This window comes from Berghia stephanieae, chromosome 6 (genome assembly GCF_034508935.2).
Source record: "Berghia stephanieae isolate SIO BIC M18660-M18661 chromosome 6, UCSD_Bste_1.3, whole genome shotgun sequence".
NCBI classification, from domain to species: Eukaryota; Metazoa; Mollusca; class Gastropoda; order Nudibranchia; family Aeolidiidae; genus Berghia; species Berghia stephanieae.
This window is the reverse complement of record NC_088365.1, coordinates 46,483,649-46,511,148: the sequence shown is the minus strand read 5'-3', so window position 1 is coordinate 46,511,148 and position 27,500 is coordinate 46,483,649. Positions and strand designations below refer to the sequence as shown.

Sequence of the window (27,500 nt, the reverse complement as noted above, 5' to 3'; positions counted from 1 at the left end):
AATAATACAAGTCTGTCACCGCTTCAGTGACGCACAGCTCATATTGTCATATTTTTGTTTGTTTTTTTTAAACATGCGTTATTTCAATCACCCATTCTTCACTTCCGGTTTAATGCTGACAACTTTAAGCAGGCTTTTGTCTTGCCTTTTGCACACGACCTTGAGAATTGATTGAAACGTTAAGACAAGAGTCTTTTGAATTATTTATTGAGACAATGAGTACATGCGTTCTTTAGATTCAAAACAGGTCCCAATAAAAAATCAATGATTCTCGAAAAATCTATAAATCACATGTGAAATTCGTTGTCATTTCCGAGACATTTCCGGTTCATTAAAACTTGTTTTTATTCATTGATAATCTCAAGGTTTCTTTTGAAATTGACTTGACGTTATTCGTTGAACGTGTAATGATGGAAATGTTTTAAATGGGTTTTTTTTTTTTTTTGAGGGGGGATGCATATTTTTCTTCCCACTGACTGACTGTACCTTCCATTGCATTGTGTGTGTGTGTGTGTGTGTGTGTGTGTGTGTGTGTGTGTAACATGTTTTGTTTGATGGTTTGCGTGAGTGCCACATTGTTCTTGTTCTTCTTATTATTATTATTGTCACAACACTTGAAATACATCGACCGGATACAAGCGAAAGAATGAGTATAACTATAACATTTCAAACAAAACAAAGTAAACAAACTAGAGCTTTTATACAGAGCAGTATCTAGTGCCGCGCTGAGGACCGGACCGAGGACCGGTCCCACGGTCTTTTAGCTGTGAACCGTGGTCCAGTCCCAAAGAGGAAGACCGCCGGCGGTCCTCACTTCTTATCACCTTTCAACGGTCTCGCGCCATACTACTTCCCCAGCGATTCGTTGCCTCGGTCCTTTGCCTATCTTCCACCAATCACCACCCATCCCACTTAATTAATCGCACCACCCCCCTTTGCCATACACTAAACGACACAGACGACCATAGAGGCAGACGACCACCTCCCTCCACTCCGCAAACCGCCCTTTCGTGTGTGAGATGGGGGAACAGGAGGCGCACGCCTTGGACGATTCCATTATACGGGTAAATTTCAAAATTTACTACACCATAATGATCGCAATGACAATGATCTATGATGAAGGCATGACCCCTCTTCTCTAATGGGTTATTGTTTGAAATGTATGTGACTACTAAAGATGTGTGTGTGTGTGTGTGTGTGTGTGTGTGTGTGTCGAACCTAGCAAGTTGCAAGTCTGATTTTTTGTTTTCTTTTGTCCATCTCTTGTCGCCACTCCTTTCTATCGCATTGTTGTCATTTAAAATAATACAATAATATTAAAATTTCGTTTGGTGTTTTAACTAATCAAGTAATATGAGTTTCATTAGTTTCTTCCGTCCAAAAAAAACAGTTATAACGTCTGTATTTTTAAAAGGTCCAATAGAATATTTGGGGACCCCGATAGCTCAGTTGATAGAGCACTCTCTTTATACGCAAAGGGCCAGAGATCGATCCCGGGTGCAGTCGATTTTTTTCTGAATCCCTGTCTACTCAGCAATGAATGGGTAGCTGAGTTTGTTAGATCTGGCGAAAAGTCACCATCGACCCCTCTTATCACCTCATCCACCCCCTCTTATTATAACTTCACGTCTCTCTCTTACTCTTCAATGCTCGCTGCCCTCTAATGTGTGTGTGTGGGGGGGGGGGGGGGGGGAGGGGGGGGTAGGAGTTGCGTGTGTGTATCAACGCCACGAACAACTCGATCAACGCCTTGGGCGATGCCATTATCTCCGTTAATGGGGATAAATTTCCAATTTTATTAAATTATCGAAGTAACAATGAAGTACGGTGAGCAAATAAAGAAGGCATCACCCCTCTTCTCTAATTAGGTTACAATTTGAAATGAGTGTGACTACTCCGTGTGTTTTACTCCTGTAGGCCACGGTTTTCATCGTGTAGCGGTCTTTAACGGTTCAAGAATGAACGGACCGGTCTCAGAGACCGGTCCTTGCGGTCTTCATTTCCCAAGGACCGTAGGACCGTGGTCCTTAAGCTTGCCAAGGACCGCCCCGCACTAGCAGTATCCACTAAACGTGGTGAAAGCGTTTTTGCAAATGTGACCCATCGTCTCAAAACGTTATTGGGTCGGGATGATCCAGGTGCAAAAATGTCAAATTCAAGCCAAACTGGTCAAAAATTTAAAAAAATGTTAGTTTCTAGTTCGAAAATTCTGCATTCGTCCTCTTTGATGAAACATATATAAACATTACCCAAGTCTGATATTTTTTAATATAAATTCAATGTTCATCATTTTAGTCATCCCGACATAATACCGTTTTGAGACGGCTGGTCACAAATGGTTCCTGACCAGCAGTTACACGTGCCATGTAGAACGAGACATGTCGCGTGTTAGGCGATATTAATTACATTTTTTTCGACAGAGACAAAGGTGTTAACGGCCAGGTACTCATTTTACAACTTAGTACGGTGAGAGAATGTGAGTAAAAAGTTTTTTCCAAGGACTCAACTATGAGTTGTCGTACTCTGGAAAGACATGTATTTAATAATTTGGCCAGAAAACTCGTCCTTCAAATATCGATCAATTTAAATCACCTTCATCTTGGCAAAAACTCTTAAACCTGGGACTTCGCGAGGTCTTCAATGAAGTACCAGGTTTGAGAGTTTTTACCAACACGAGGGTCAATCGAATCGATTGAAGAAAGAGACTCACTTTTAAGAAAGAAAATCAAAGAAATATTCATTTTGCATTTGTTCAACGTGTATAAAAACATCATCAAACTATTGGAACAATAAAATATCCTTATCAGTTCCAAATTTATTTGAACCATTTTAAAATTGATTTCGTTTCCTCTTTTATCAAAGTATCATTTACTATCAAGAAAGATAATCAACGAAATATTTAATTTGCATTTATTCATCATAATGTATTTAAAATATAAACAAAATAATAAGGAAATAATAAAAGGAATATATTTATTTTTTGTCAGTTCAAATTTTATTTCCATCATTTTTTTATTATATTCGCTTTTTCCTTTATTAAGTTTTAAGGGTTTTATTTAATGTGCATTTATCCATCATGCACAACGTGTCAAAACAGCGTACATATATTATTTGTAAATAAGTCCACGTTGTGTCAAATATATCATCAAAATATAATATGAACAGGAATTTTTTATTTTTTTTAATTTGTTCCAAATTTAGCAACTGTGTGTTTCGCCTATTTTCATTTACTTTAAAGCAAGAAGTAATCAGCGAATTGTTTAATTTGCTCTCGTTCCATCTTGTTTCATTTCAAGTATGCGCTTTTGATGATGTCAAACGTGCAAGCTGAAATTGCCTCGAGCGTCCATAATATAAATCAATCTATCAAACTTGACAGTTTCCTTTATCCAACCTTGACGCCTTGAAGTTCAGTAAAACAGTTCTTTGTTATACACGGAGATTACTCCCAACGTGTACTTATTTGCAGGTCTGATAACCCAGATAAAGAACTGAACAAAAAGGGTGTTTGAAAGGTGCCAGACAAAGCAAGAAAGAAAAATACAAGAAAAAAAAACATCCCAAAATCAGTCGACCTCGACTTCAATTCATCAACTATCTAACCCAATTCCTTATGGGCTCATTGTTGTAATGGAAATTTAAAAAATTACGCAAAATATTGTCCATAACAGCAATGTTAAACTAGGCCCATAAGTGGGTTCGGACGTCAGACCTGCATATATGTATACACGTCGGTATTTCCCAAATGAAAACTAAAAGCTGAATTACAATCAATATTGCTGTCAGAATTTGAATTGTAAAGAATGAATGAAAAACCAAAACAAAAACAAAGTGAATTTGGACCAATTTAAAATCATCAACGACAGCGATAAAATCTTACGAATCTTGTTCACCCCGTGGTGATACCGTTCTGACATAGTGAGACACATTTGACAATGGTTATTCAAATAGGAATCTACTAGCATATGTGTCCGTTCAATGAACATGGTGATAAGTTTGTGGTGTGACACTCGCTTTCGGACCGGATGATCCTGAGTTCGAGCCTCGCTTCGCTTAGCGCATAGTTGAGTCCTTGGAAAAGGCTCTTTACTCACATTCTCTCACCGTACTCAGGTGTAAAATGAATACCTGCCCGTTATCAGCGTTGTCACTCGGTAGGGAAAATGGCATTGTCGCCTAATATGCGTCATGTCTCGTTCTACGTGCTACGTGTTGCTGTTCGTCTCAGACCCTTTTTAAAGCGTTTTGAGCACGTTTCGTGGATATTGCGTCATACAAAAGCTCATTTTTAAGGGGCCTCTGCCTTTCCATGGGGGGGGGGGGGGGGGGTTCTTTACTTGGACGTCGAAAACAAAAGTCTCTCTGAAATTGAAGGCTTGGCCAAACACAAAAAGGCGCTGAAGAAATTTATTTGATTGTGGGCCTAAATCGCGTATCATAACAATAATTGTGTGTGTGTGTGTGTGTGTGTGTGTGTGTGTGTGTGTAGCATTGCGCCTTGCAGGTGGCCTACTGTACGTATTGTTCCCATCGATAGACGACTCCCCATTGTCACTCTTTCGTCTGTATTTTCACGATACCAGGCTTCAGAATCCCCCCCCCCCCCCCTCGCTCTCTCATAGTAGAATGCAACATTTGCTGTTTACTGTAGAAATTAATTAAATATACATTCAGTTTCCAGAATTTGGTATATCTAGACACAATACCGCTTCTATAAGGTTGTTCACATATTTGTGACCCATCGTCTCAAAACGGTATTATGCCGGGTTGAACCAGATGCTATAAAGAACGAAATTAACGCTAAACTGGTCAATGCTATGAATTTATAGTATTGGTACCCTGAAATATGATATTCATGCTCCTCAATAAAACATACAAATTTAAATCTGTTATTTCTGGTTATAAATTCAATTTTTTGTATCTTAATCATCCCGGCATAATACCGTTTTGAGGCGAGGGGTCACATATTTTTGAAAGTCAGTCAAGCGTAACAACAAATTAATTTCCTTCAGACATTTCATTTCTTCCCATGTTTCAACCCCATGCAGTGTTTATCTCGTTGATGTCTATTATTCATTTATTTGAAAATTAATGTTGTCTCTTGAAATTCCACAGGGACAAACAAGTTAATTATTTTTTTAACTGAATCATAAAATAATAAAGAAAAACATAAGAAAAAGAAAAGGAAAAGCTGAAAGGTTATGGACGAGATAGCGTATAGATAGTTTGCGCTTTGCTAATAAGCTCACAACACTGCCATCCGGAAGTACAACGGACCAAAACACAAAACTATATCCATCAAACTTGCTCAAATCGCTTTACAAGAGGTCCCTGACCAACAGAGATACTTAACATGTAGAACGAGACCTGATGCCTGTTAGGGGATATTACAAAAAAAATAAATTCACATTATCATACTCTGAACAAGCCTCGTACTTAAAATTTTGGCCAGAAAACTTGTCCTTCAAATATCGATCCATCAAAATGACCCTCATCTAGGCAGTCCCAGGTTTGAGAGTTTTTGACAAGGTGATGGTTTTCTAAAGACTGGGATCAAACCACCGATGTATCACGTTACACTCACTGACACTGAAATCATGGAATCCCCACTACAAGTTCTATCCTGAAGATATCGAAGATTAGATCGATCGATCTCGATTCTAATTAATTAATTAATATCGCTAATATCGTTCTCGATGCCTTTTGATATTTGATTCAACTAGTATTCTAAATGTGAAATATCGATTTTTATTTAAAAATCGATATGCAACAGCCCTTTAAATTCCAGGTTAATCCCAACTCAGCGATATGATGAATGATATCCTGGAGATAACAAAGATTAGATCGGCTTTGTGGTCTAGTGGTATGACACTCGCTTTAGGATCGAAAGGTCCTGGGTTCGAGCCTCGCTCGCCCGGCGCATAGATGAGTCCTTGGAAAAGGCTCTTTACTCACATTCTCTCATTGTACTCATGAGGAAAATAAGTACCTGGCCGTTAAACAGCGTTATCACTGTCGAAAAAAAATGTAATATCGCCTAACAGGCGTCATGTCTCGTTCTATATGTTACATGTTGCTGTTGGTCAGTGGATATTGCGCTATATAAAGGCTCAAGTTTTTTTGCTTGTTTTGTTTTAATCAATTAATATCGCTAATATCGTTCTCGATGCCTTTTGATATTTGATTCAACTATTATTCTACATGTGAAATATCGATTTTTCTTTAGTTATGGCTATGCAACTGCCCTTCAAATTCCAGGTTAATCCGAACGCAGGGATATGATGAATGCTGTTTTGTATACTTCATGATGAATTGGTTGAACAATGCTCTCACTCTCAAAGTTTTAAATAGCATTGAAGCAATTGATTTAAACTTGAGTATTTATATAGAGAAATATCCATCAAACGTGCTCATAGCGCTCTACAGGGGGTCCCTGACCAACAGCGATACTTAACATGTAAGACGAGACATGACGCCTGTTAGGCGATATTACATTTTTTCCGACATAGACAACGCTGTTAACGGCTAGATACTCATTTTACACTGAGTAAGGTGAGAGAATGTGAGTAAAGAGCCTTTTCGAAGGACTCAACTATGCGCCGAGCGAAGCTCGACCCCAGGACCTTCCGATCTGAAAGCGACTGTCATACCACAAGACCACATTTTTTTATTCATGCCCTTCCGCCACGACATCTTAAGCTATCGTCGCCTAGGCAATCCACGAAGGAATATTGATAATTCATCAAACAAGATGTCTGATGTCAACAGGAATCACCCATGTTTTCTAAGTGAGCAAATTGGGGGTTAATAATCTAGCTCAAGGGGGAAAAAAACGAAAGTGCATGAAGCGGGGCTCGAACCCGGGACCTTCCGGGTGATAGTACAATGTCCACTCGGCCACTTCGCCACAAGACCACACAACCGCACAGTTAATCCGAACTCAGCGATACGATGAATGCTGTTTTGGAAGCTTCAATGAATTGGTTGAACAATAATCTCAACGTTTGTTTTGAATTGCATTGAAGCAATTGATATAAATATGTTTTAAAACGTGAACAATTATATAGCGAAATATCCATCAAGACGGGCAAAGTGGCCGAGTGGTTGGGACATTATTGCATTGTGATCGGGAAGGTCCCGGGTTAGGCCCCGTAGTGTGCACTTGGAATCTACAACGGTTCCCAATTTAACATTTCCCTTTGTCTTACTTGTTTCCTCAATTCCTCTAAATTGCACATTTAGATAAGTTTTTATTATTCAATTTTCTTCCCTTTTACTAAACAAAAATGAATTTAACAGCTTCCAAAAAAATTAAAATACCAAACACGGAACCCTTATTCAACCAACAACAAAAAACATTAAAGGTATAAATACATTACTAAATTCCAGATAGACTGGCGTGATATTACCTAAATATGTTGCAAGCGCCATAAAACCCTTAAAAAATAAACAACAACAAAAGGTAACGTCCCTTAAAATGCCTCTGTGTGCTCATCATTCTACTGTAATCAAACCTCAACTTCATATTAAATATTGTGACCCATCGTCTCAAAACGGTATTATGTCGGAACGAAACAGATGCTTAAAAGCCAAATTTAATGTTAAACTGGTAAAAAAATAAAAATTGTTAGCATTAGCACCCTAAAATATGGTATCCATTCTCCTCAATAAATCGTATAAACTGAACGCAAGTCTGATATTTCTGAATATAACTTACATTTTCAACATCTTAACCAGCCCGACTTAATACCGTTTTGAGGCGAAGGGTCACATTTGGTATAAGGATTGTATCAAGTCAATTGATAAATGATATAGTCAATGGAACGTCAAAGTCAACGAAACAAAAACAGGAAAACCAGTCCTGCCGTACTCTAGAAAAAAACCCGTATTTGAACATTTGGCCATAAAACCCTTTAAAACAAACAATAGGATTGTATCCTTTAAATGCATTGAATAGGATGAGTAATGCAAAATGATTTATGACAAATGTCATCAATGACTCATCATTAAACAGATGAGTTAGAAAACATTCATCATATTGAAACTGTAGATACTACATACAACAACTGTAGATCAATCAAAGATTTTAAAACGATCCAGTTTGGCTTGAAATCTGATATTATTCCACAATTGGCTGAAGAAGGGTTTGGAGCCCAAAACGTTTCGTGTCTGTTTTTTTTGTTTGTGTTTATTTGTTTGCTTTTCGTTGTGTTTGTTTTGTTTTGTTTTGGTTTGGTTTGTTTTGTTTTGTTTTGGTTTGTTTTTGTTTTTTTTTTTTTTTTTTTTTTTTGGGGGGGGTTTTTTTTTTTTTGTTTTTTTTTTTTTTTTGGGGGGGTGGTTTTTTTAAGCTGCTAAATTCATTTTTGTTCATTTCTTTTTGGCAGGCAATTTAAATCTTATTCTCGTTTTGAGGTTGGCAGCCCTGACATTACCAATGTTGCGTTGTTGTTGTTGTTGTTGATTTTTTTTACACTATAGAATAATAATTAATTTTCAAGCAGCCCTTTTATATTCCATATGAATCCTGTATTCATTGAGACTAAAAGAATGTAATACCACCCTACACGCTTCAAAGAACTCTAAAACCAAACGCATTTGAAACTGGAAACTGGAGGTTTGACATTGGAGAATGGAAGTGCTTTGTTGTCGTTGTTGTTGTTTATAAAGCTAGGATTATAAAATATTAACTTTTCAAAGGCATGCGGCCGTGAATTTAAGTCAATTCATAAGATCCCTGTAAATTAAAAGTCTCCCAGGTCTACAGGATCAACCAAGAAATTACTGGGTAGCTGCAAATAGACTACGGTCAAAACATACAAGAACAGCTGCCAACATGCACAAATGGGGGCTCCAAGAATCACCAACATGCCCAAAGTGCAACCAAGCATCACAAGATGCAAACCACCTCGTACTAGATTGCCCAGAGACAAAACTTGAAGGGGGATTTGAAACCATCAACAAATGTGATGATGACTTCAGAACCTGGATTGATACCTTGAACATAGAAGTGTAGCCGAACGATACTACTACATAATCTATGTAAGTAATGGTCTTATTCGTTATAACCGACGTGCAAATGGCGTCTATTTGCTGGTCTAATAACCGAAAAGAATGGTGGTCTTTCATTAAGATTGTTGTAATGGACGATATTTTGCGTCGGTGTGAGAGTATGAGAGTAATGATCTAGATATAACAATTCGGGTTAAGACCTGTAAATAAGTACACATTGCGGTTTGTGGTATGACACTCGCTTTGTTTTGTTTTGTTTTTTTTGTTTGTTTTTGTTGTTTTGTTTTTTTTATTAATAAAGATCCCAACTGAGCATTTTGGACCAGATAACAGATAAATCAAACATTGTATCATGTAAATAGCAGTAACGCCCTCCTCCTCCTCCTCCTCCTCCTCCTCCTCCTCCTCCTCCTCCTCCTCCTCCTCCTCCTCCCCCTCCTTCACCTCCTCCTCCTCCTTCATCTCCCCTTCCCCAACCCCGACCGTCAGCTCACTGACAGGGATTATGACATATACTACTAATGGCACATCTGGTACAGTAAGCTAAAATAGATTATCGATTTTGTCGTGCGACAAAAATCGGGACGCGATCTTTGATCCGATTAGACTATAAGTTTTGTATTAAAGATCGTCTCGATCTTTTTGTGAAATGAATATCGATTCAATTATAATACCGATTTCTTTGCTTTTTATTTATTTTTTTTTTACTGTGGGAAACAAAAATAAAACCCAAAAAACTAACAAACAAACAACAACAAATTGACGGGCACATATCTAGTATAGATAGAACGAAGTTGACATCACTCAGGTCTTTGTTATTGTTTTTGTTTTGTTTTTGTTTTTTGTGTTTTGTTTTGTTTTTTTGCCATCCATGTTTATAATTAATTCTCACTAAACTGTATTAACCAGACTATATAAACGTTCGCGAAGTCCCAGGTTTTGTTTTTTTTTTTTTTGCCAAGATGAGGGTCATTTAAATCGGTCGATATTTGAAGGACGAGTTTTCTGGCCAAATTTTAAAATATGTTTTTTTCAAGAGAATGGCAATTTTCTGCAAGGTCGTTCCAAGGCTAGATTTACATAGATTTATGTGCATGTTTATGGTGTGCTTGCATGCATCACTCAGGTCACAATTCAGTACAAGTGTCTTTGTACGGACTTAGGATTCCCGTTTTTGTGTCTGCGTATTCATCATAAATTAGCTTTTATATAGCGCAATATCCACTAAACGTGCTCAAATCTCTTTACAATCTCTTTGCCCAAAGCAACATTAAACATGTAGGACGGGACATGAGGCCTGTTACACTTTTTCGGACAGTTCACAGCCAGGTACTCATTTTACACCTGAGTACGGTGAGAGAATGTGAGTTATTAAGAGTCTTGTCCAAGGACTCAAAGATGCGTCGAGCGAGGGTCGAACCCAGGATCTTCCGATCCGAAAGCGAGTGTCATACCACTAGACCACATAGCCGCACATGGGAGTGTGTATATCTGTGTTTGTGTGTTTGTGTGCTTGTGTGGTGTCTATAAAATGAAGAGGTGGCTTTGAATAGCCGCAAAGTCATATTTTTATCACTCAGATAAAAGTGCATTGTTATCTCATTCAATTTAAGTAGTAAAATCGCGGCTATGTAGCCTAGTGGTATGACACTCGCTTTCGGATTGGAAGGTCCTGGGTTCGAGTCTCGCTCGGCGCATAGTTCAGTCCTTGGAAAAGGCTCTTTACTCACATTCTCTCACCGAACTACTCAGTGAGTAAAATAAATCCTGGCCGTTAACAGCGTTATCACGCAACAGACATCCATGTCCCGTCCCAGGCATCCCAGTTGTTGTAAAGCACTTTGAGCACGTTTAATGGACAATGCCCTATATAAAAGTTCTATCTTATTTTTAATAAGGAAAGTAGGTACTTGCCGTGTTTGACTCATGGAACAATATCCTGTGTGTTTTGACATTTGACACCTTTCTCTCGTTAATAATCTGGAGTTTCCAGAAGGTTACTTGAAGGTTTTTTTTATCTTATCTTATTTTTCCTCTGGAAGTGAGTGAGCAGGATTTGTAAGTTATCTCCCCATAGAATAGCGATTATCATTATTGTTGTTATTATTATTATTGTTAGTGTCATTATTATTATTATTATTATTATGACTATTATTATTATTATTATTATTATTATTATTATTATTATTATTATTATTATTATTATTATTATATTATATATATATTATTATTATATTATATATTATTATTATTATTATTATTATTATTATTATTATTATTATTATTATTATTATTATTATTATTATTATTATTATTATTATGACTATTATTATTATTATTATTATTATTATTATTATTATTATTATTATTAATATTATTATTATTATTATTACTATCATTATAATTGCTATTATCATCACCATCATCATCATCGTCATTATCATCATTAGCATCCTTATTCATTTCATGACTCGAACCCTATCGTTTACAATGCTTTACCGATGTCTTAGAACACTCAAAGATCACACACAACAATACATTCATTGGCTTATGTTGACATCTGACGAAGCAGGGCAACCGGAAATACAACAATCCGGAATAAATGTGACCCTTCGCCTCAAAACGGTATTAAGTCGGGCTGGTTAAGATGTTGAAAATGTAATTTATATTCAGAAATATCAGACTTGCGTTCAGTTTATACGATTTATTGAGGAGAATGGATACCATATTTTAGGGTGCTAATGCCAACAATTTTTATTATTTTACCAGTTTAACATTAAATTTGGCTTTTAAGCATCTGGTTCGTTCCGATATAATACTGTTTTGAGACGATGGGTCACAAATAATATAATAATATTAAATACGATTTATCAATAAAGACGTAGTTATTACGTCCCATTCATTCAACACAAAATGATTAATATGAATAATTTCCTGCCACAAGAGTATACGGCTCCAATGCACAGAGGCCGCTATTGTTATCAAAGACAACCTAATCCTTTGTCAAAGTTTGGAAAGATCTATCAGCATAAAACGGAACAGAGACCCAACAATGATTAGGCATAATAGTATTAATAATATAATATAACATAAATCCTGCAGATTCCCACAGATCAACGTGTACTAATTTTCAGGTCTGATACCTCAAACAAACTGTTATGGTCTCATGGTTGTTGTATTGGAAATACTTTCAAAGCGACACCAAAATATAGTTCATTACAAAATGTAATAGACACTATTTTGGTGTCGCTTTGAAAGTCTGATTACCGAATATAATTATGGGCCTGCTTTAACATTGTTGTAATTTACAAAAATGTAAATCAGGCTCATAATTGTATTCGGTAATCAGACCTTCTAATGTGTGCACGTAGCCACCACGGACATATTATATTATGTGCGGCTAGCTGAGAAAACCCGGGAAGATGATACAAGTTTCGATTCGAGATAAGAGCTAAAATCGAAGATAAAGTGTTTCCCAGAGCAAAACATATTATTCTGAAAAAAAAATTCATAACTTGGGTTTTAATAGACATAGAAAGAAAATTAAAAGTGGTAAATGATTAGACGGATGTGGTCTACACCACTGCATATATATAACTCAACTTTATGAAATTTGCGCACCTTTTCGGGGTTTTCTCAGCCAGCCACACACACATACATCTAATATGAAAATGAATTAACGTCTGAGAACTACAAGACAATGACATCAAAAGTCACGTGATTGCCTGTCTCAAAGAAGTAGTCTGTTCACAGCCATTACTTAGCCTATGGAGCAGGAGTTTATTTACTGGTTCATATTATAGCGTGGAACAATAAATAGCAATTGCTTGCTACCTTTCGGATACGACGCTAGTCTATTTCAAAGAGTATTTTCCGTCAGATCGAATAGACCCCCACCTGCTACCCAATCACTGTTGGGTAGACAAGGGGGGGGGGGGGGGGGGGGGGGGGGGGGGGGCAGAAGAATACTCTCGATTAACGCGGGATTTTAGTTTTCGTCTCTTTCAGAAATTGTATTGATTGTACTCAATAAAGGTATAGTAATAAGGCCTAACGCAATTTTAGGGGCTTGTTTTAATATTGTTGTAATGAACAATAATTTACTTTGAGATTGATTGGCAGCAGCCTCTTATGGTTCTCAAACTACCATGTTATGGCGATCGACCCAATCAGCAAAGTCCGTTCTGCATTCGTGCGCCGTCGCGAACCCGCCCGGTAGCATTGTCACAACACGCCGTTCAACTAGATGATTTGCCGTTTTGGGTTCTTGCCCACATCACAAATGTAGGTCAGGTGGAAAGTCCCCACTGATGAAGCGCACTTGCTGTGAGGCAGCTCCTTGACCGAAGCCGATTCGCAGACACCCAATGTCTCCTCTTACTGGTATCAAAGCCTGGCATTGGCGACAGCCAGTTGCGAACTGACAGCCCCGCGGTTCTTCATTTGTGCCCCAATTCGGAATTGGGACACGAAGTAGAGTTTACTTTGGTTTGATAGTATTTCCATTACAACAATGAGCCCACAACCATCTGGATTTTCAGACCTGTAAATAAGCATACACGTCGATCTAGAACCAAAGTTTCTACATGTTTTGTTTTCCTGCTATCGCTGTGACTCGAACCAGCTACTTACATATCCGAAGGTGAGCATCCTTACCCGAGACCATAGAGCCTCATAAGAGGTTGATAATGTTGAAAAAGCTTTTTAGTAAATTATTCTTAAATTATAAGATGCATATTTTTAAAAGAGGCGAGATGGTCGATTGGTTTGTTTAGGCACTGTATTGTGACCCGGAAGGACCCGATTAAACCCGCATTAATTTGCGCATTTTGGAAGATTTTTGCGCACTCTCAATTTACTACTAAGTACACAGAGGAACAGGTCTTAAAGAAAACTCGGTTACGCCGAATTACACCGTTTTATTTGCTTGTGAGGCGAGTGATCCACCAACCCACTGAGATATATTACTTTATTATTAATTTGTCTTTATTATGGTCTATTCCAAGGAAAGAATGGAATATGAATAAAGCAAACATCAGCCCTAGTGCAGCACGCAAAGTGAGTTAGGCGAGATGACTTGCTCTGGAACATACAGCCGAACTTCTTGTCACGAAGAAAAAAAACAACAACACAGGAATCTAGCCAAACTAGGGGGTTAATAAGATTGTAAGAGTTATCTTACCTTTGTGGCAGCATGGCGTCATGACTGCACCCTGTGGTATACGTGTTGGAATCCTGAAACTGGTTGGAAGTAATAGCAGATATATAATGGGTGTCATTTTATGACTTACATGAGTTTAAGAGTGCTTTTTTTCCAAAACTCCCGAACTCTGTTTTTCCCATTTTGAGATATTGAGGATTATTTCCCCTAGAATTTCTCATTCGATCTATTTTTAAAAATCATATTTAAACTTCAAATTCACACAAACTAGGAATTTTCTTGTGCCATTTGATGCTTAAAAATAAAGTTTACGTTTTAATTTTTCTCATTGATGGAAAATCTCAAAAAGTAGAAAAATCGACTTAGCGAGTTTTGGAAAACCAGCCTTCAATTATATTCAGAGCAAACGTGTATGGACGCAATATATAGGGGATTTTTATTACTACCGAACAAACAATTGAAATGGCTTAATAACTAGACATGATAGAAATATCCAGTATTTTGCATATTTTCCCACCACTATTCAAGTTACATTTTTGGTGGTGAAAATTTCAGAAAGATGCTATAAACCGTTACAATACAGTCGCGCTTTTTGTTTTAAAAAGGGAGAATTTGACCCAAGCGATGTCTTGAATCAAAAATTGGAAAAAAAAAATCGTCTGACTCAGTTTTACATAAAATGTATTGAACACAAAGCATGGATGGATGGATGCATGAAAACATACATATATGATCTACACATCATCATAATGATACTGCTGCTGATGATGGTGATGTTAATGGTGGTGATGATGATGATGATGATGATGATGATGGTGATGATGATGATGATGATGATGATGATGATGATGATGATGATGATGATGATGATGATGATGATGATGATGATGATGATGACAAACAATGATGACAACAATGATGATGATGATGATGATGACAACGATAATGATGATGAACTATAGTGTAAAGATGGAAATTCAAATGGTTCAAATGATTGATATATTTGTATGCCCATTAACAACAAATTCCCATCGCACAGCTCGTTAAGCAGCGCCACATAAATTCCATTAATTCTGACACAATGATCTATGCTCTTTTAATTTGTGTTAAAATGTTTTTTCCTCTAGACGTCTATACCAAGTCTAGAGACAAGCAAAACAATACACCCTAAACATTAACTCACTCAACCCTAACACCGACCATATCCATAGTTTACCCCCAGGTTACTTTTACTCCATGCCTATTTATTACCTTTTTTCTGAGACAAACTATTGGCGTAGTATCAAAGCTAATGTTTGTAGTTTTTACATGTTAGTGGTAGTTAAATAAAAGTACCTGTGTACATGCTCATATATTTTATCCAATTTTGAAAAGTAGCAAAAGACTCTAGGATTGAGTGAGTTAAAGAGATAATTGACGCTCTTTGATTTAAGAGCTCTTGTGCGTTACCTCATTATGTCTTTGTTTTATATCAGCCATCATGAAACCATTAGTCTTTAAAATGAATGCTTAATTAGCTTTGGCTCTCTGCAATGGATGCCCCAATAATAAGAATGATGATGATGATGATGATGATGATGATGATGATGATGATGATGATGATGATGATGATGATAATAATAATAATAATAAACAATGATAATAATAGTTATAGTAATAATAAATTTAATGATAATAATAATTATGATAATATAATAATAATAATATAATAATAATAATAATAATAATAATAATAATATATAATAATAATAATAATAATAATAATAATAATAATAATAAATTAATAAAAATAAAAACAAAAGTATAATAATAATAATAATAATAATAATAATAATAATAATAATAATAATAATAATAATAATAATAATAATAATAATAATAATAATAATATAATAATAATAATATAATAATAATAATAAATAATAATAATAATAATAATAATAATAATAATAATAATAATAATAATAATAATAATAATAATAATAATAATAATAATAATAATAATAACAACAACAATAACAAATAAGTCTTTACAGAAGGATGTAATATTTAAATGAGATGTTCTATTTTGATGGAAATTCAACATACCGAATGTCCAGATATTACAGATCGGCTGTTGTTGACCGGATCCTGGGTCAAGCTACAGTCCGTTTCTCGTTGTGGGACATATTCTAACTGACCATCATGGTGGTCATCTCGGGGCACAGCATCGCTGACCAGTTCATCGCACTTGGGGACGGGATTGTGTCTGATGATATTGTAGCAATTGATAAAAAATTATATCCTGTCAATTTTTATATCATTATTAATTTCTTCGTTTAAATTTTGTTATCATGAATACATCTCTGAAAGAGAAAAAACATTACTACAAATATTTTGGGCGATTTAGGGAGCTGGCAGTATGATAAAGACAGTGCCAGACAAAGTAGATTTTTTTTTAAATGATGACCACTCGCCACGACATCATAAGATACCGTCGCCTAGGCATTCAACGAAAGAATATACGGATAATTCATCAAACAAGATGTCTGATGTCAGCAGGTATCGCCCATGTTGTCCAAATGAGCAAATCGGTGGGTTAATAATCTAATAATCTAAAAAATCCCTTTATTCATCTAGAAGGGAAAAATTTTTCTAAGGTCTATTCCAAGGAAAGACTGGATTTGAGTCCACCGCTGTGTAGCGCCGCAAATTGAGCTAGGGCGAGGTGACTTGCTCAAGGCCACACAGCGCAGCAGCGCGGGTGATCGAACTCGGTACCTTTCGGGTACGAAGCAAAGACCAGCGCCACGCTAAACCCTACATACATACCTTACAGACATTTAGCTGTACACCAGTGCCTGCTCCCTAATTATTTGTCACTCAAGCAGGCCATAAGGAATCAAATTTTCATATCGCACAGGGAAGTTGTCTGTAAGGTGCCCTAGCACTCCTACGTTATCAGACCTGGCTAGTACTATGAAAAATTCGTAGAATTACGAAATTTGGCTCCAATTTCACAACTTCACGAGCATTTCAAATCATCAAACTTTATTTTAAATGAAAATTGATGCCATTATTAAGGATTTTGAAATGTTATTCAATCATCGTAAGAGTAAATGGTTAAATCTGTAAAGTTAACTATAGCCATACAATTTCTGTCTCCTAAAAACTACGAATTTTTAACTTTTCAAGTAGGCAAGTCTGCGGTATCCATCACTGTCTATATCTTGGAATACATTCACAACTGACTGTTGTGAGGTATTGTGTGTAAAGTGCTATATCCAAGGACACGCGTTTTGATACCATTGTCATCTGTCTGAATCATTTTTAAGATGTGTCAGTCGGTTCAAATAAAGAAGATAAAGATGCAGGAGGACGAGGAGGAGGAGGGAGAGGGGGAGGGGATGAAAAGGAGGAGAAAGGGGGGAGGAAGGGGAGGAGGAGGAAGAGGAGTAGTAGTAGAAGGAGGAGGAGGAAGAAGAGTAGGCGAAGTTTGACGCCAAAGTCAAATTGATCCATTATTTACGTAATATGAAATTTAATTGAATTTTGCTTTGTTTCTGAGTGTGTGTGTGTGTATGTGTGTGTCTTTGTGTCTGTGTGTATGTGTGTGTTTAGCTTGTATATTTGTTTATTTTTAAGAAGCAGACAATTACTTGTCTCCATAAGAAATTGAATTAATTAATTCCAAAAAAAAAACAATTAAAAATCAATAAAAGAATTAAATTAATTCGTTCTTTTCAATTTTTAAAAAGTATTAAATTGAATATTGAATTGTCAGTTCAACTTTTCAATGTCTGGTTCATCACGACATATTTACGTATACCAGGAGTCATTTCTATGTAAAACAAAATGTAGTTCCCCTCGAGACTGAAACCGGTAACTTCGAGAGTCTCAAAGGGTTTTACTGGCCTTGCAGACATACCTAGATCAGGTCATACCAAGTTGCTAACAGCTTTTCGCTCTTATGTTTATTTGTAATATTTATAAATCAAATTTTTGCAGCTTCTAACTTCGGTTATGTGATTACGCCTCAATAGATTATTTCTCAGAGACTATAATCTTTGAAAGTTACGCATGCCATCAATACTCAAATATGCAATGTTTATCGACGGCATTGCAAAAGCATCGAGCTTCGAAGTTTCTTGTCTTGATATCATTTAGTCTCGGGTTTCCTCTTCAAATATGAATTTCCAGTCTTCTGTTGGAATAGAGCCTAGAGACAAATTTCCCTTATGGGATGAATGAAGGGATTTTTTTTTAAATTGTTTTCTTAAAACAATATTTTCTCGAGATACACAATAAAGGAACGAATAAAGGGAATATCCTTTTAATATGTTAGGTATGCAAGTGTAAAGATCCCGTGGAAGGAATAATATGTCTTATCTAATCTGGTCAGTAGTATTCTTTAAGAAATAAATAACAATAATAAAATATAATGGAAGTTTCAATACAATGTCTGAAGGCAGATGATGTGGATGTTCCTAGTTTCCCCTTTGTCAACGCAACAGACAATGTTAGAATTGAGCACGGCGGATTATAATTCAAGATATAACTTACCCGTCCAATACATTTCCTGCCTGGGTTAAAACCTGTGCCAAAGGAGTCATATTTTCAACAGGAATTTCCTTTGACTGATTTGCTGATGGATTTTGACTCTCTTGGACGATGTTTGATGTGTCTGTGTCGTTCTGAGATGCTTGGAATGGGACTGGGGTTGAGGCATATTGAGGATGTGGAGGATGAGGAGGAGGTGGGCGAGGAGGTGGAATCTGTGAGTGATTATATGGATGAGGAGAGGAAGAAGTTACTTGCTGCCAGGCATGTTCAGGCACAGATGTTAGCAGTGACTGGGAGGAGTAGGAGAAATTCTGAGGTATTTTTTGAGTAGGGTTTTGAGAAAATCCAGAGTTTAACTGAACGGAGGCGTGAGATGGGATTGCACTTGAAGTTAAGAGATGTCCACTGCTCTCAATGGTTTGTCTATACAGATTGTGAGGAGGGACCTCTGCTGAGGTGCAAATTTGATAAACTGGATGATTGGGATATGAACAATTCTGGATTTCATGCTGAGGATGTAGCTGATGGTGAATGCTGAATTGGCTTTGTCGCGATTGCTGTTGTTGTTGAGGTGATGAGTCTTCTTGGATGCCAAAATCGGGTTCAATGTGATTTTGTGGGGGCAATGGCTTCGGGACAGGAACCATTACAACCGGGTGTTGTGGTGGGGGTTGATTTGAATTGGCTGTGTTATTACCGCCCTTGGTATCCACATTTATGAGTTTGTCGTGGAGCTCATTTGAGTATGCGCGTAATGAGGCATTTCCAGGCTTGTCAGAAAGATGTTGCACTTCGGAAGGCTGGACGTTTGATTGTAAGGATGCATCTGAAGGCGGTTGTGATGATTGTAATAGTAAAAATGGAGTGTCGTGGTGGTAAATTATATTATTATCATTTGGGATTTGGTAAGATTGTGGGTGACCATTGGCTGCCTGTCCATTGTAATTGTAGATGACTGGAAGTTCTGGTTGTGAGTTATCTACGTCATTATTCAGATTCTCCACATTCAGTGGTGCGATGCCGTTGGCAAACAATATTCCACGGATAATTACGGGTTTGGTTTGGTTTTGAATGGTATTTGGTAACAAAGCGTAATTTGGTTGTAAGCCATCATTGATGTTTTGATGATAATATTGAAATCCTTCGCGATGCTGCTTTGGTATTGGGCGAGGTAGGGGTGGTGGCACTAGAGATGGCTCTGTGTGTACGATGTCCTCTCGGATAATTTGTGATTGTTGAACGTGTTGTGGGTAGTTAGCCTGGGTGTGTTGTGTGTAGTTAGCCTTAGCGTGTTGAGGGTTGCCAGGTGTCAATGACGGTAAGGTTGTTGAAGAGATTGAGGACTCTGATGTGGGCACTGAGGAGATATTATTTTGAGGCCTGTTTATAATATGGGATGGGAGCAACGCATTTGAAGACGATAAATGATAGAATTTGTCGGTGTTGTTGCAATTTGAGACAATTTGATCAATGGTTTGTTGGTGGTGGGGAAGATTTTGTACGACTGGAATGCTTTGGTTGTTGTAATCTTGATAACCTGATGGGATTGATTTTTCATGGATATTTGGAGGAGATGTTTGTGATGCAAATGGTATCAAAGCTACTGGTGTGGTACACAATCCCCATGAAACGCTCAAATCTTTTGGATCCATTTGAATCCCTTGAATTGATTCTGCTGCAACTGGTCCGGAAGACGAGTTTGTGATATCGTCATTCTGTGTTGAGTGAGCACAAGGAATTTTGCATATATCTGGTGCGTCAAATAACTCACTGGCACTGTTCCTTCTGCCTATGACCGGTGTCGAAGACAATTTATATGACTCATCATCGATATTGTTATTCTCAACATTGTTCGGCTTCGCGTCTTCTTTCTCTATGTCTCCATTAATATTCAATATTTCCCCTGATGGTTTTGAATCTTGTTCCGTTTCACAAACATCATCACCAAATTGAGAATCATCATATTTATCTTCACAATACAGTCTTTCACAACAACTTTTGTCGCATTCTTTTCCTTTCGCGAAATTTAACTTCTTACGGCGTTCGAAAACTTTGGCCAGTTCGAGATCAGCGTCCGATTTGGAATCGCTGGACGACGATCTCGTCCTTCCTCCAAGACTGTCCCCGTCAAAGGAACCCGCACCGGACAACGAGCTATTTCCAGAATCATCTTCTTTGCATCTGACCGTCGCAGATTCCACATCAGCATTGCCAGTTTCCGATATCCCATCACGCTTACATTCAGATATAACAGGTATCCAAGAGGTATCTACTACATCATCAAAGATGTCTATATTTTCTGTCTCTGGCGTTGAAGAATCATTTCCTGTAATAAGAGGAACGCTTTCATCGAATTCCCGCTCCCTGGAGTTTGGACTTGTTGCTCTAGAAGACAAAACTGTCGAGTTGTTGTGGGGTTCTATAAATTCGTTCTGTTTTTTCTTCAGTGCTGGGGAAATCTCGCTTGTATCGTCAGTGGCATCAAAGTCCTCAGTTGTGGCATCACGCCAACCACTGCCAAATGAGGACGCCGTATTCATGTCAGCTGGTATGAGACTACATCAAAGGTATGAAACCTGGGGATGAAATAAAACATATTCCATTGCATTGATCTATTTTGGAACAGTAACATAATTATGTGAGTCAATGTCTCAAAATGGATAGCATTCTGTTGGAATGATATTGATGCTGAAAAATGAAAATGAATTTGTAGTAAAAAACAATAATATTATGGAAATTGACATTAGTTCTTGATTGTTTTTGTTTAATTGGGTTTGACTTTTGTTCTTTTGTTCTTTTTCGGTTTGGATTGTTTTGTGGGGTTTTTTATTGTGTGTTGTTTTGTGTTTTTGGTTTTGTTTCTTTTTGTTTTGTTTTATTTTTGGTTGCATTTTTTTTTTTGGGGGGGGGAGTGTTCGTTTTTGTTTTTTTACTGCATTCTGACACAATACCAGTTTGCGGCGAAGTCCCAGGTTTGAGAATGCTAGGATGAGGTTCATTTTAATCGATCAATATTTGAAGGACAAGTTTGTTCTTTCTGGCCAACATTTTAAATACGGGTTTTTTTACAGAGTATTGCCCATAACGAGTATATTATTGATTCTAAATCTAGATCTGTGAACGAGAAAAAAAAACTGATGCAATTCCATCTAGATTTCGATCCTAATTTCCATTTATATTGCACAATATCATATCACCATCATTGCTATAGGAATATTATAACTACCAGAGCTGTCAGGTAACAGGAGATCCTCGTGGCCAATTTCGACTTACAAAGACCCCTTGAAAATCTCATCGGTTTTGGTAAACAAAAAATAGTCTATACTAGTGGGAAATTGTTATTTAAAAGAAAAATGCTTTTTAGATTATAAATATATTAGTATATAATTAACAGAAACTGATTCTCTATGTGGCCAATTTTATTTATTTGATCACGTAAGTGCCTATCTGGCAGACCTTAAATCACCGAAATAATAATAATAATAATAAATCTAATAAATGCTTGGCCGAAAGGCATTAGATAATAATATTTGCAAGAAGATGGTGTCGTGTGATAAAGTTGTACAACAGCTGTGCCGTACAATGGAGAATAAAAACACATTTTTATTTAATCATCGCCAGAAAACTCGTCTTTCAAATATTAAAAGCCTAAAGTAATCGTTCAGAGCCACTGGGCCAATGGAGCCGGGGTTATCCTGGTTTCTATAGCGTGATACGGACAATAGCAATTGCTTGCTATCCTTTGGATAGGGCGCTATTCTATCGCAAAGTACTTCCCGCCAAATCTAACAGACTCAGCTACCCATTCACTGCATGCTGGATGGACAGGGGGGATCAGAAAAAATCTCGACTGCATGCACCAGGGATCGATCTTGGTCCCCTTACGTGTGAAGCGAGTGTTCTACTAACTGAGCTATCGGGACTCCTTCTTTCAAATATTGATTGATTAAAATGACCCTCATTTTGTCAAAAACTCTCAAAGTCCCAGGACTTCAAGGAAACCTTTATATTACAAGTCCCAGGTTGGAGAGTTGTTGACTGGATGACCGTCATATTAACCTGAAGGACCACTTTTGTGCGGCTATGTGGTATTGTGGTATGACACTCGCTATCGGATCAGAAGGTCCTGGGTTCGAGCTTCGCTCAGCGCATAGTCGAGTCCTTGGAAACGGCTCTTTACCCACATTCTCTCACCGTACTCATGTGTAAAATGAGTACCTGGCCGTTGACAGCGTTGTCTCTGTCACAAAAAAAATAATTATGATATCGCCTAACAGGCGTCATGTTTCGTTCTACATGTTACGTGTTGCTGTTGGTCAGGAACCCCTTGTAAAGTGCTTTGAGCACATTTAGTGGATATTGCGCTAGATAAAAGCTCAATTTTTATTTCAAAATTGTAAAAATAATTATATTAAAAATGAGCATGTGAATAGACAGTTTTAATCAACTTAAATTAACATGTAAAAACTAAAAACATTAGCTTTGATACTGCGTCTATAATTTGTCTCAGAAAAAATGTAATAAATAGGCATGGGGTAAAAGTAACCCAGGTAAACTACGGATATAGTCGGTGTTAGGGTTGAGTGAGTTAAACGTGGTTTTGTTGTTTTCACAGTACAACAGCAGCTGTGCAACAAACAATATAATTAAAAAGCATTAAATTATAACTACAAAAGACGAATAATATCAGTGATATCAAAACGAGTCTGTAAAGGTAATGAACTGTGCAAAGTCAAGGACATTCGTGTTTATAAATAACCCGAGCTCCACAGACAGCCATCAATCAGGCCCCTTGAAGTTCGAGTTTTTGTGGGCTTATTAAAATCTATTATCTATTCAAAATAAATAAGATAAGATAAGATATACTTTATTGATCCTGAATGGAAATTATCATTATTAAATAGGGTTGGTGATCAAAATTACTCCGTACAGCCCATGTTAATTTTTTGCCTACGAGCACAGAATTACTGGCAAATAATAATAATAATAATAATAATAATAATAATAATAATAATAATAATAATAATAATAATAATCACCATCATCATCATCATCATCATCATCATCATCATCATCATCATCATCATCATCATAATAATAAATAATAATAATAATAATAATAATAATAATAATAATAATAATAATAATAATAATAATAATAATAATAATAATAATAATAATAATAATAATAATAATAATAATAATAATAATAATAATAATAATAATAATAATAATAATAATAATAATAATAATAATAATAATAATAATAATAATAATAATAATAACAATATAATAATAAATGGCAAATCTAAAAATTATAAAACTATTTTTTACAGATGATATGGGAGTAATTTGCTTGAACTTTTAAACAAAAAAATAAGGGTAATTCTATCACCCGTTGATTCAAATTATTCTTTTTAATATCTGATAGGCAGAATGATCGGTCATTTGATTGCATATTTATAAAATCTGCTAGGGTATTATGATCGGTCATCTGACGTTAGAAACTCGCCATCTGGTCGCCCTGTTGCCATATTCTAATTGAGCTTTGATATAGAGCAATATCCACTAAACGTGCTCAAATCGCTCTTCAAGGGGTCCCTAGACAACAGCAACATTTAACATTTAGGACTGGACATGACGCCTGTTAGGTCGACATTCGAGTTTATAAATAACCCGAGCTCCACGGCCATCAATAAGGCCCTTGAAGTTCGGGTTTTTTGTGTATTTTTTAAATCTATGATTCAAAATAAATAGGGTTGGGGTCAAAATTACTCCGTAAAGTCCATGTTTAATTTTTGCCAACGAGTACAGAATTACTAGCAAATCTAAACACTAAAAAACTATTTTTTACAGACGATACTACGAGGAATTTGCAATTAAAAAAAAAAATTAAGGGTAATTTTATCACCCGTTGACTCAAATGATTATTTCAAAATTCTGACAGGCTAAACTCTTTCCTAACGGATCATTTTCAGTATTTTCCCCAAAGTAGCAGGCTTACCCAGCAGAAATAATTTTTTTAAAGCTCAAACAAGCTCTCTACAAAACAACTTTATGTTCTTATTAATTAAACAAAGAACATTCTTCAAAGTTTGTGATGTACAAAATTTATCTAAATAAGAAAAACTTATATTCTGTCGTAATAATTGTGACGATTTTGCGCGCATTCTATATATACTTTATAACCGGACCAATTTTGATAGTTGATGGATCAATCGAATTGTATCGATCAATCTTAATGTCCACAATAATACAGTTGTAAAATAATTAAAATGGATGACTGCCTGGGTTCGAGCCTCGCTCGGCGCATACTTGAGTCCTTGGAGAAGGCTCTTTACTCACATTCTCTCACGGTTCTCATGTGTAAAATAAGTACCTGGCCGTTAACAGCGTTGTCTCTGTCCGAAAAAAAATTGTAAAATCGCCTCTAATCTTGCTGGCTAGGAACCAACCCCCTGTAAAGCGCTTCGAGCACGTTTAGTGGATATTGCCCTATATAAAAGCTAGAAAAAAAGTCTTTATTTCTCCCCAAATATTTTGGGGTCTCCGTTGGTGATAGAAAACAAATACCAATGATTTATCGATCAATCTTAATTTCTACAATACAGCTGTAAAATAATCAAAATGGATGACTGCCTGTTTATAATAGCCTTTATCACCACCCCCCCCCCCTTCCCAAATATTGCTGAGTCTCCGCTAGCGATACAAAACGAACACCAATGATTTATCGATCAATGTTGATATCTAAAATCATCAATCGTGGCTTGTGCTCTTGAGCACGTTGCCGGTCAGCTGTCTCCACGAATCACGATCCTGGGGATCCTCTGGGTTTAGGTTGTTGTTTGACAACAATTTCTACAATACAGTTGTAAAATAATCAAAATAGATGAATGTTCTCCGCAAATATTGCGGGGTCTCCGCTTGTAATATAAAACGAATAGCAATAATTTACTCGTTGTAGTCCTTCGGAGCCATTCGCTCCATAGAGCAGGAGTTTATCCCAGTTTCTATAGCGTGAAAGGGACAATAGCAATTGCTAGCTGCACTTTGAATAGGGAGCTAATTTATAGCAAAGTACTTTCCGCCGGATCTAAAAGACCAAGCTACCCAATCACTGCTGGGTGGACAGGGGAGGGGAGGGGGGAGAAAAAAATAGATAAGGCCCATGAAGCCGGAGTTTATCCCCGTTTGTATAGCGTGAAAACAAAAGCAATTGCTTGCTATCCTTTTGATTAGACGCTAGTCATCGCAAAGTACTTTCCATCAGATCAAACAGACCCAGTTACCCACCCACTGCTGGATGGACGGGGGAGGGGTCTTTTTCTAAATGTTATGTGTTGCTGTTGGCCAGGGACCCCATGTAAAGCGTTTTGAGCAAGTTTATTGGATATTGCGCTATATAATTTAATTTATTTTTTTTACATCAATGAGCCCATAATAATTTGGATTATCAGACCTACAAATAAGTACATTTGAACGTTTGAATATATCATGTACAATTTTTAAAAAACGTGAGCTTTTTTTATAGAGCAATATCCACTAAACGTGCTCAATGCTCTTTACAAGGGGTCCATGACCAATAGCAACAGTGATCATTCAGGACGACACATGACGTCTGTTAGGCGATATTACAATTTTTTTTTCCGACATAGACAAAGCTGTTAACGACCAGGTACAGACTTTACACCTGAGTACGGTGAGAGAATGTGAGTAAAGAGCCATTTTTTTCCGAGGACTAAACTATGTGCCGAGCAAGGCTAGAACCCAGGACCTTCCAATCTAAAAGCGAGTGTCATACCACGAGACCACATAGCCTCACAATAGCTAACAGTGTCGAGCCGAACATTGTCTATTAATACATAATATTGTCACTCGAGTGCAGACAAAAATGCACATAACAATATTATGATAACAATGATATTGAATGAACAGTAAACACTCAACACAACGGTGGCTCGTGGCCTTGATCCAAAGAAATATGCTAATGAGGCCGACCTCTCGTGTCACATTGACCCAAGATCCAGCTAGGTAAATAAAAAGAAAACAAAATAATAATAATAATAATAATAATAATAATAATAATAATAATAATAATAATAATAATAATAATAATAATAATAATAATAATAATAATAATAATAATAAAATAACAATAATGATAATAATAATAATAATATAATAATAATATAATAATAATAATAATAATAATAATAATAATAATATTAATAATAATAATAATGCATGGCATGTGGTTTATTCATTATTGCTGGGTCAAATCTATTTTTAGATCTAAATTGTTAAAACGGGCGTGCACTTATTTGCAGGTCTGATAACCCAGATTATTATGGGCCTAACTTGCACATGTTAGCAGCTCGGATAAAGTGTTGCTGTTGGCTAGGGAGCCCTTGTAAAACGCTTTGAGCACGTTTAGTGGATATTGCGCTATATAAAACCTCAAGCTCAAGTTTTGGCCCCAATCTTGCAATCTTCCATCTCCCTTAAATCAACGACATAACTTTTCTTCGTTGCCTTTCGCTATGACACACGCCTACCGACCTTCATGTCCTTGGTTTGAGTCCCGCTTTGCGCAAAATTGAGGCCTTGTTAAAGGCTCACATTTTCTCAACATACTCAGGAGTAAAAAGAATACCTTGCCGGTTATAACGTTGACCATGTTGAGGGGGGGGGGGGTATTGTAATATCGCCTAACAGGCCTCATGTCTCCTCCTACATGTTAAGTGTTGCTGTTAACTAGAAACTCCTTGTAAAACGCCTTTATAGCGTT

General features: G+C 36.6%; 1 protein-coding gene across 4 annotated transcripts in view; it reads right to left on the bottom strand.

Annotated features, from left to right (window-relative positions):
• LOC144975134 (uncharacterized) overlaps window positions 1–27,500 on the bottom strand; it is a 63,732-nt gene that overhangs the window by 7,110 nt on the left and 29,122 nt on the right. For all 4 annotated transcript variants that reach the window (XM_078918910.1, XM_078918911.1, XM_078918907.1 and 1 more), the window contains 3 exons: window positions 18,713–21,288; window positions 16,259–16,418; window positions 14,192–14,250 (listed from right to left, as the gene is read on the bottom strand). In XM_078918910.1, coding sequence (XP_078775036.1) covers window positions 14,192–14,250; window positions 16,259–16,418; window positions 18,713–21,252 — 2,759 coding nt within the window. In that variant the 5' untranslated portion in view covers window positions 21,253–21,288. The remainder of the gene's footprint in view (window positions 1–14,191; window positions 14,251–16,258; window positions 16,419–18,712; window positions 21,289–27,500) is intronic.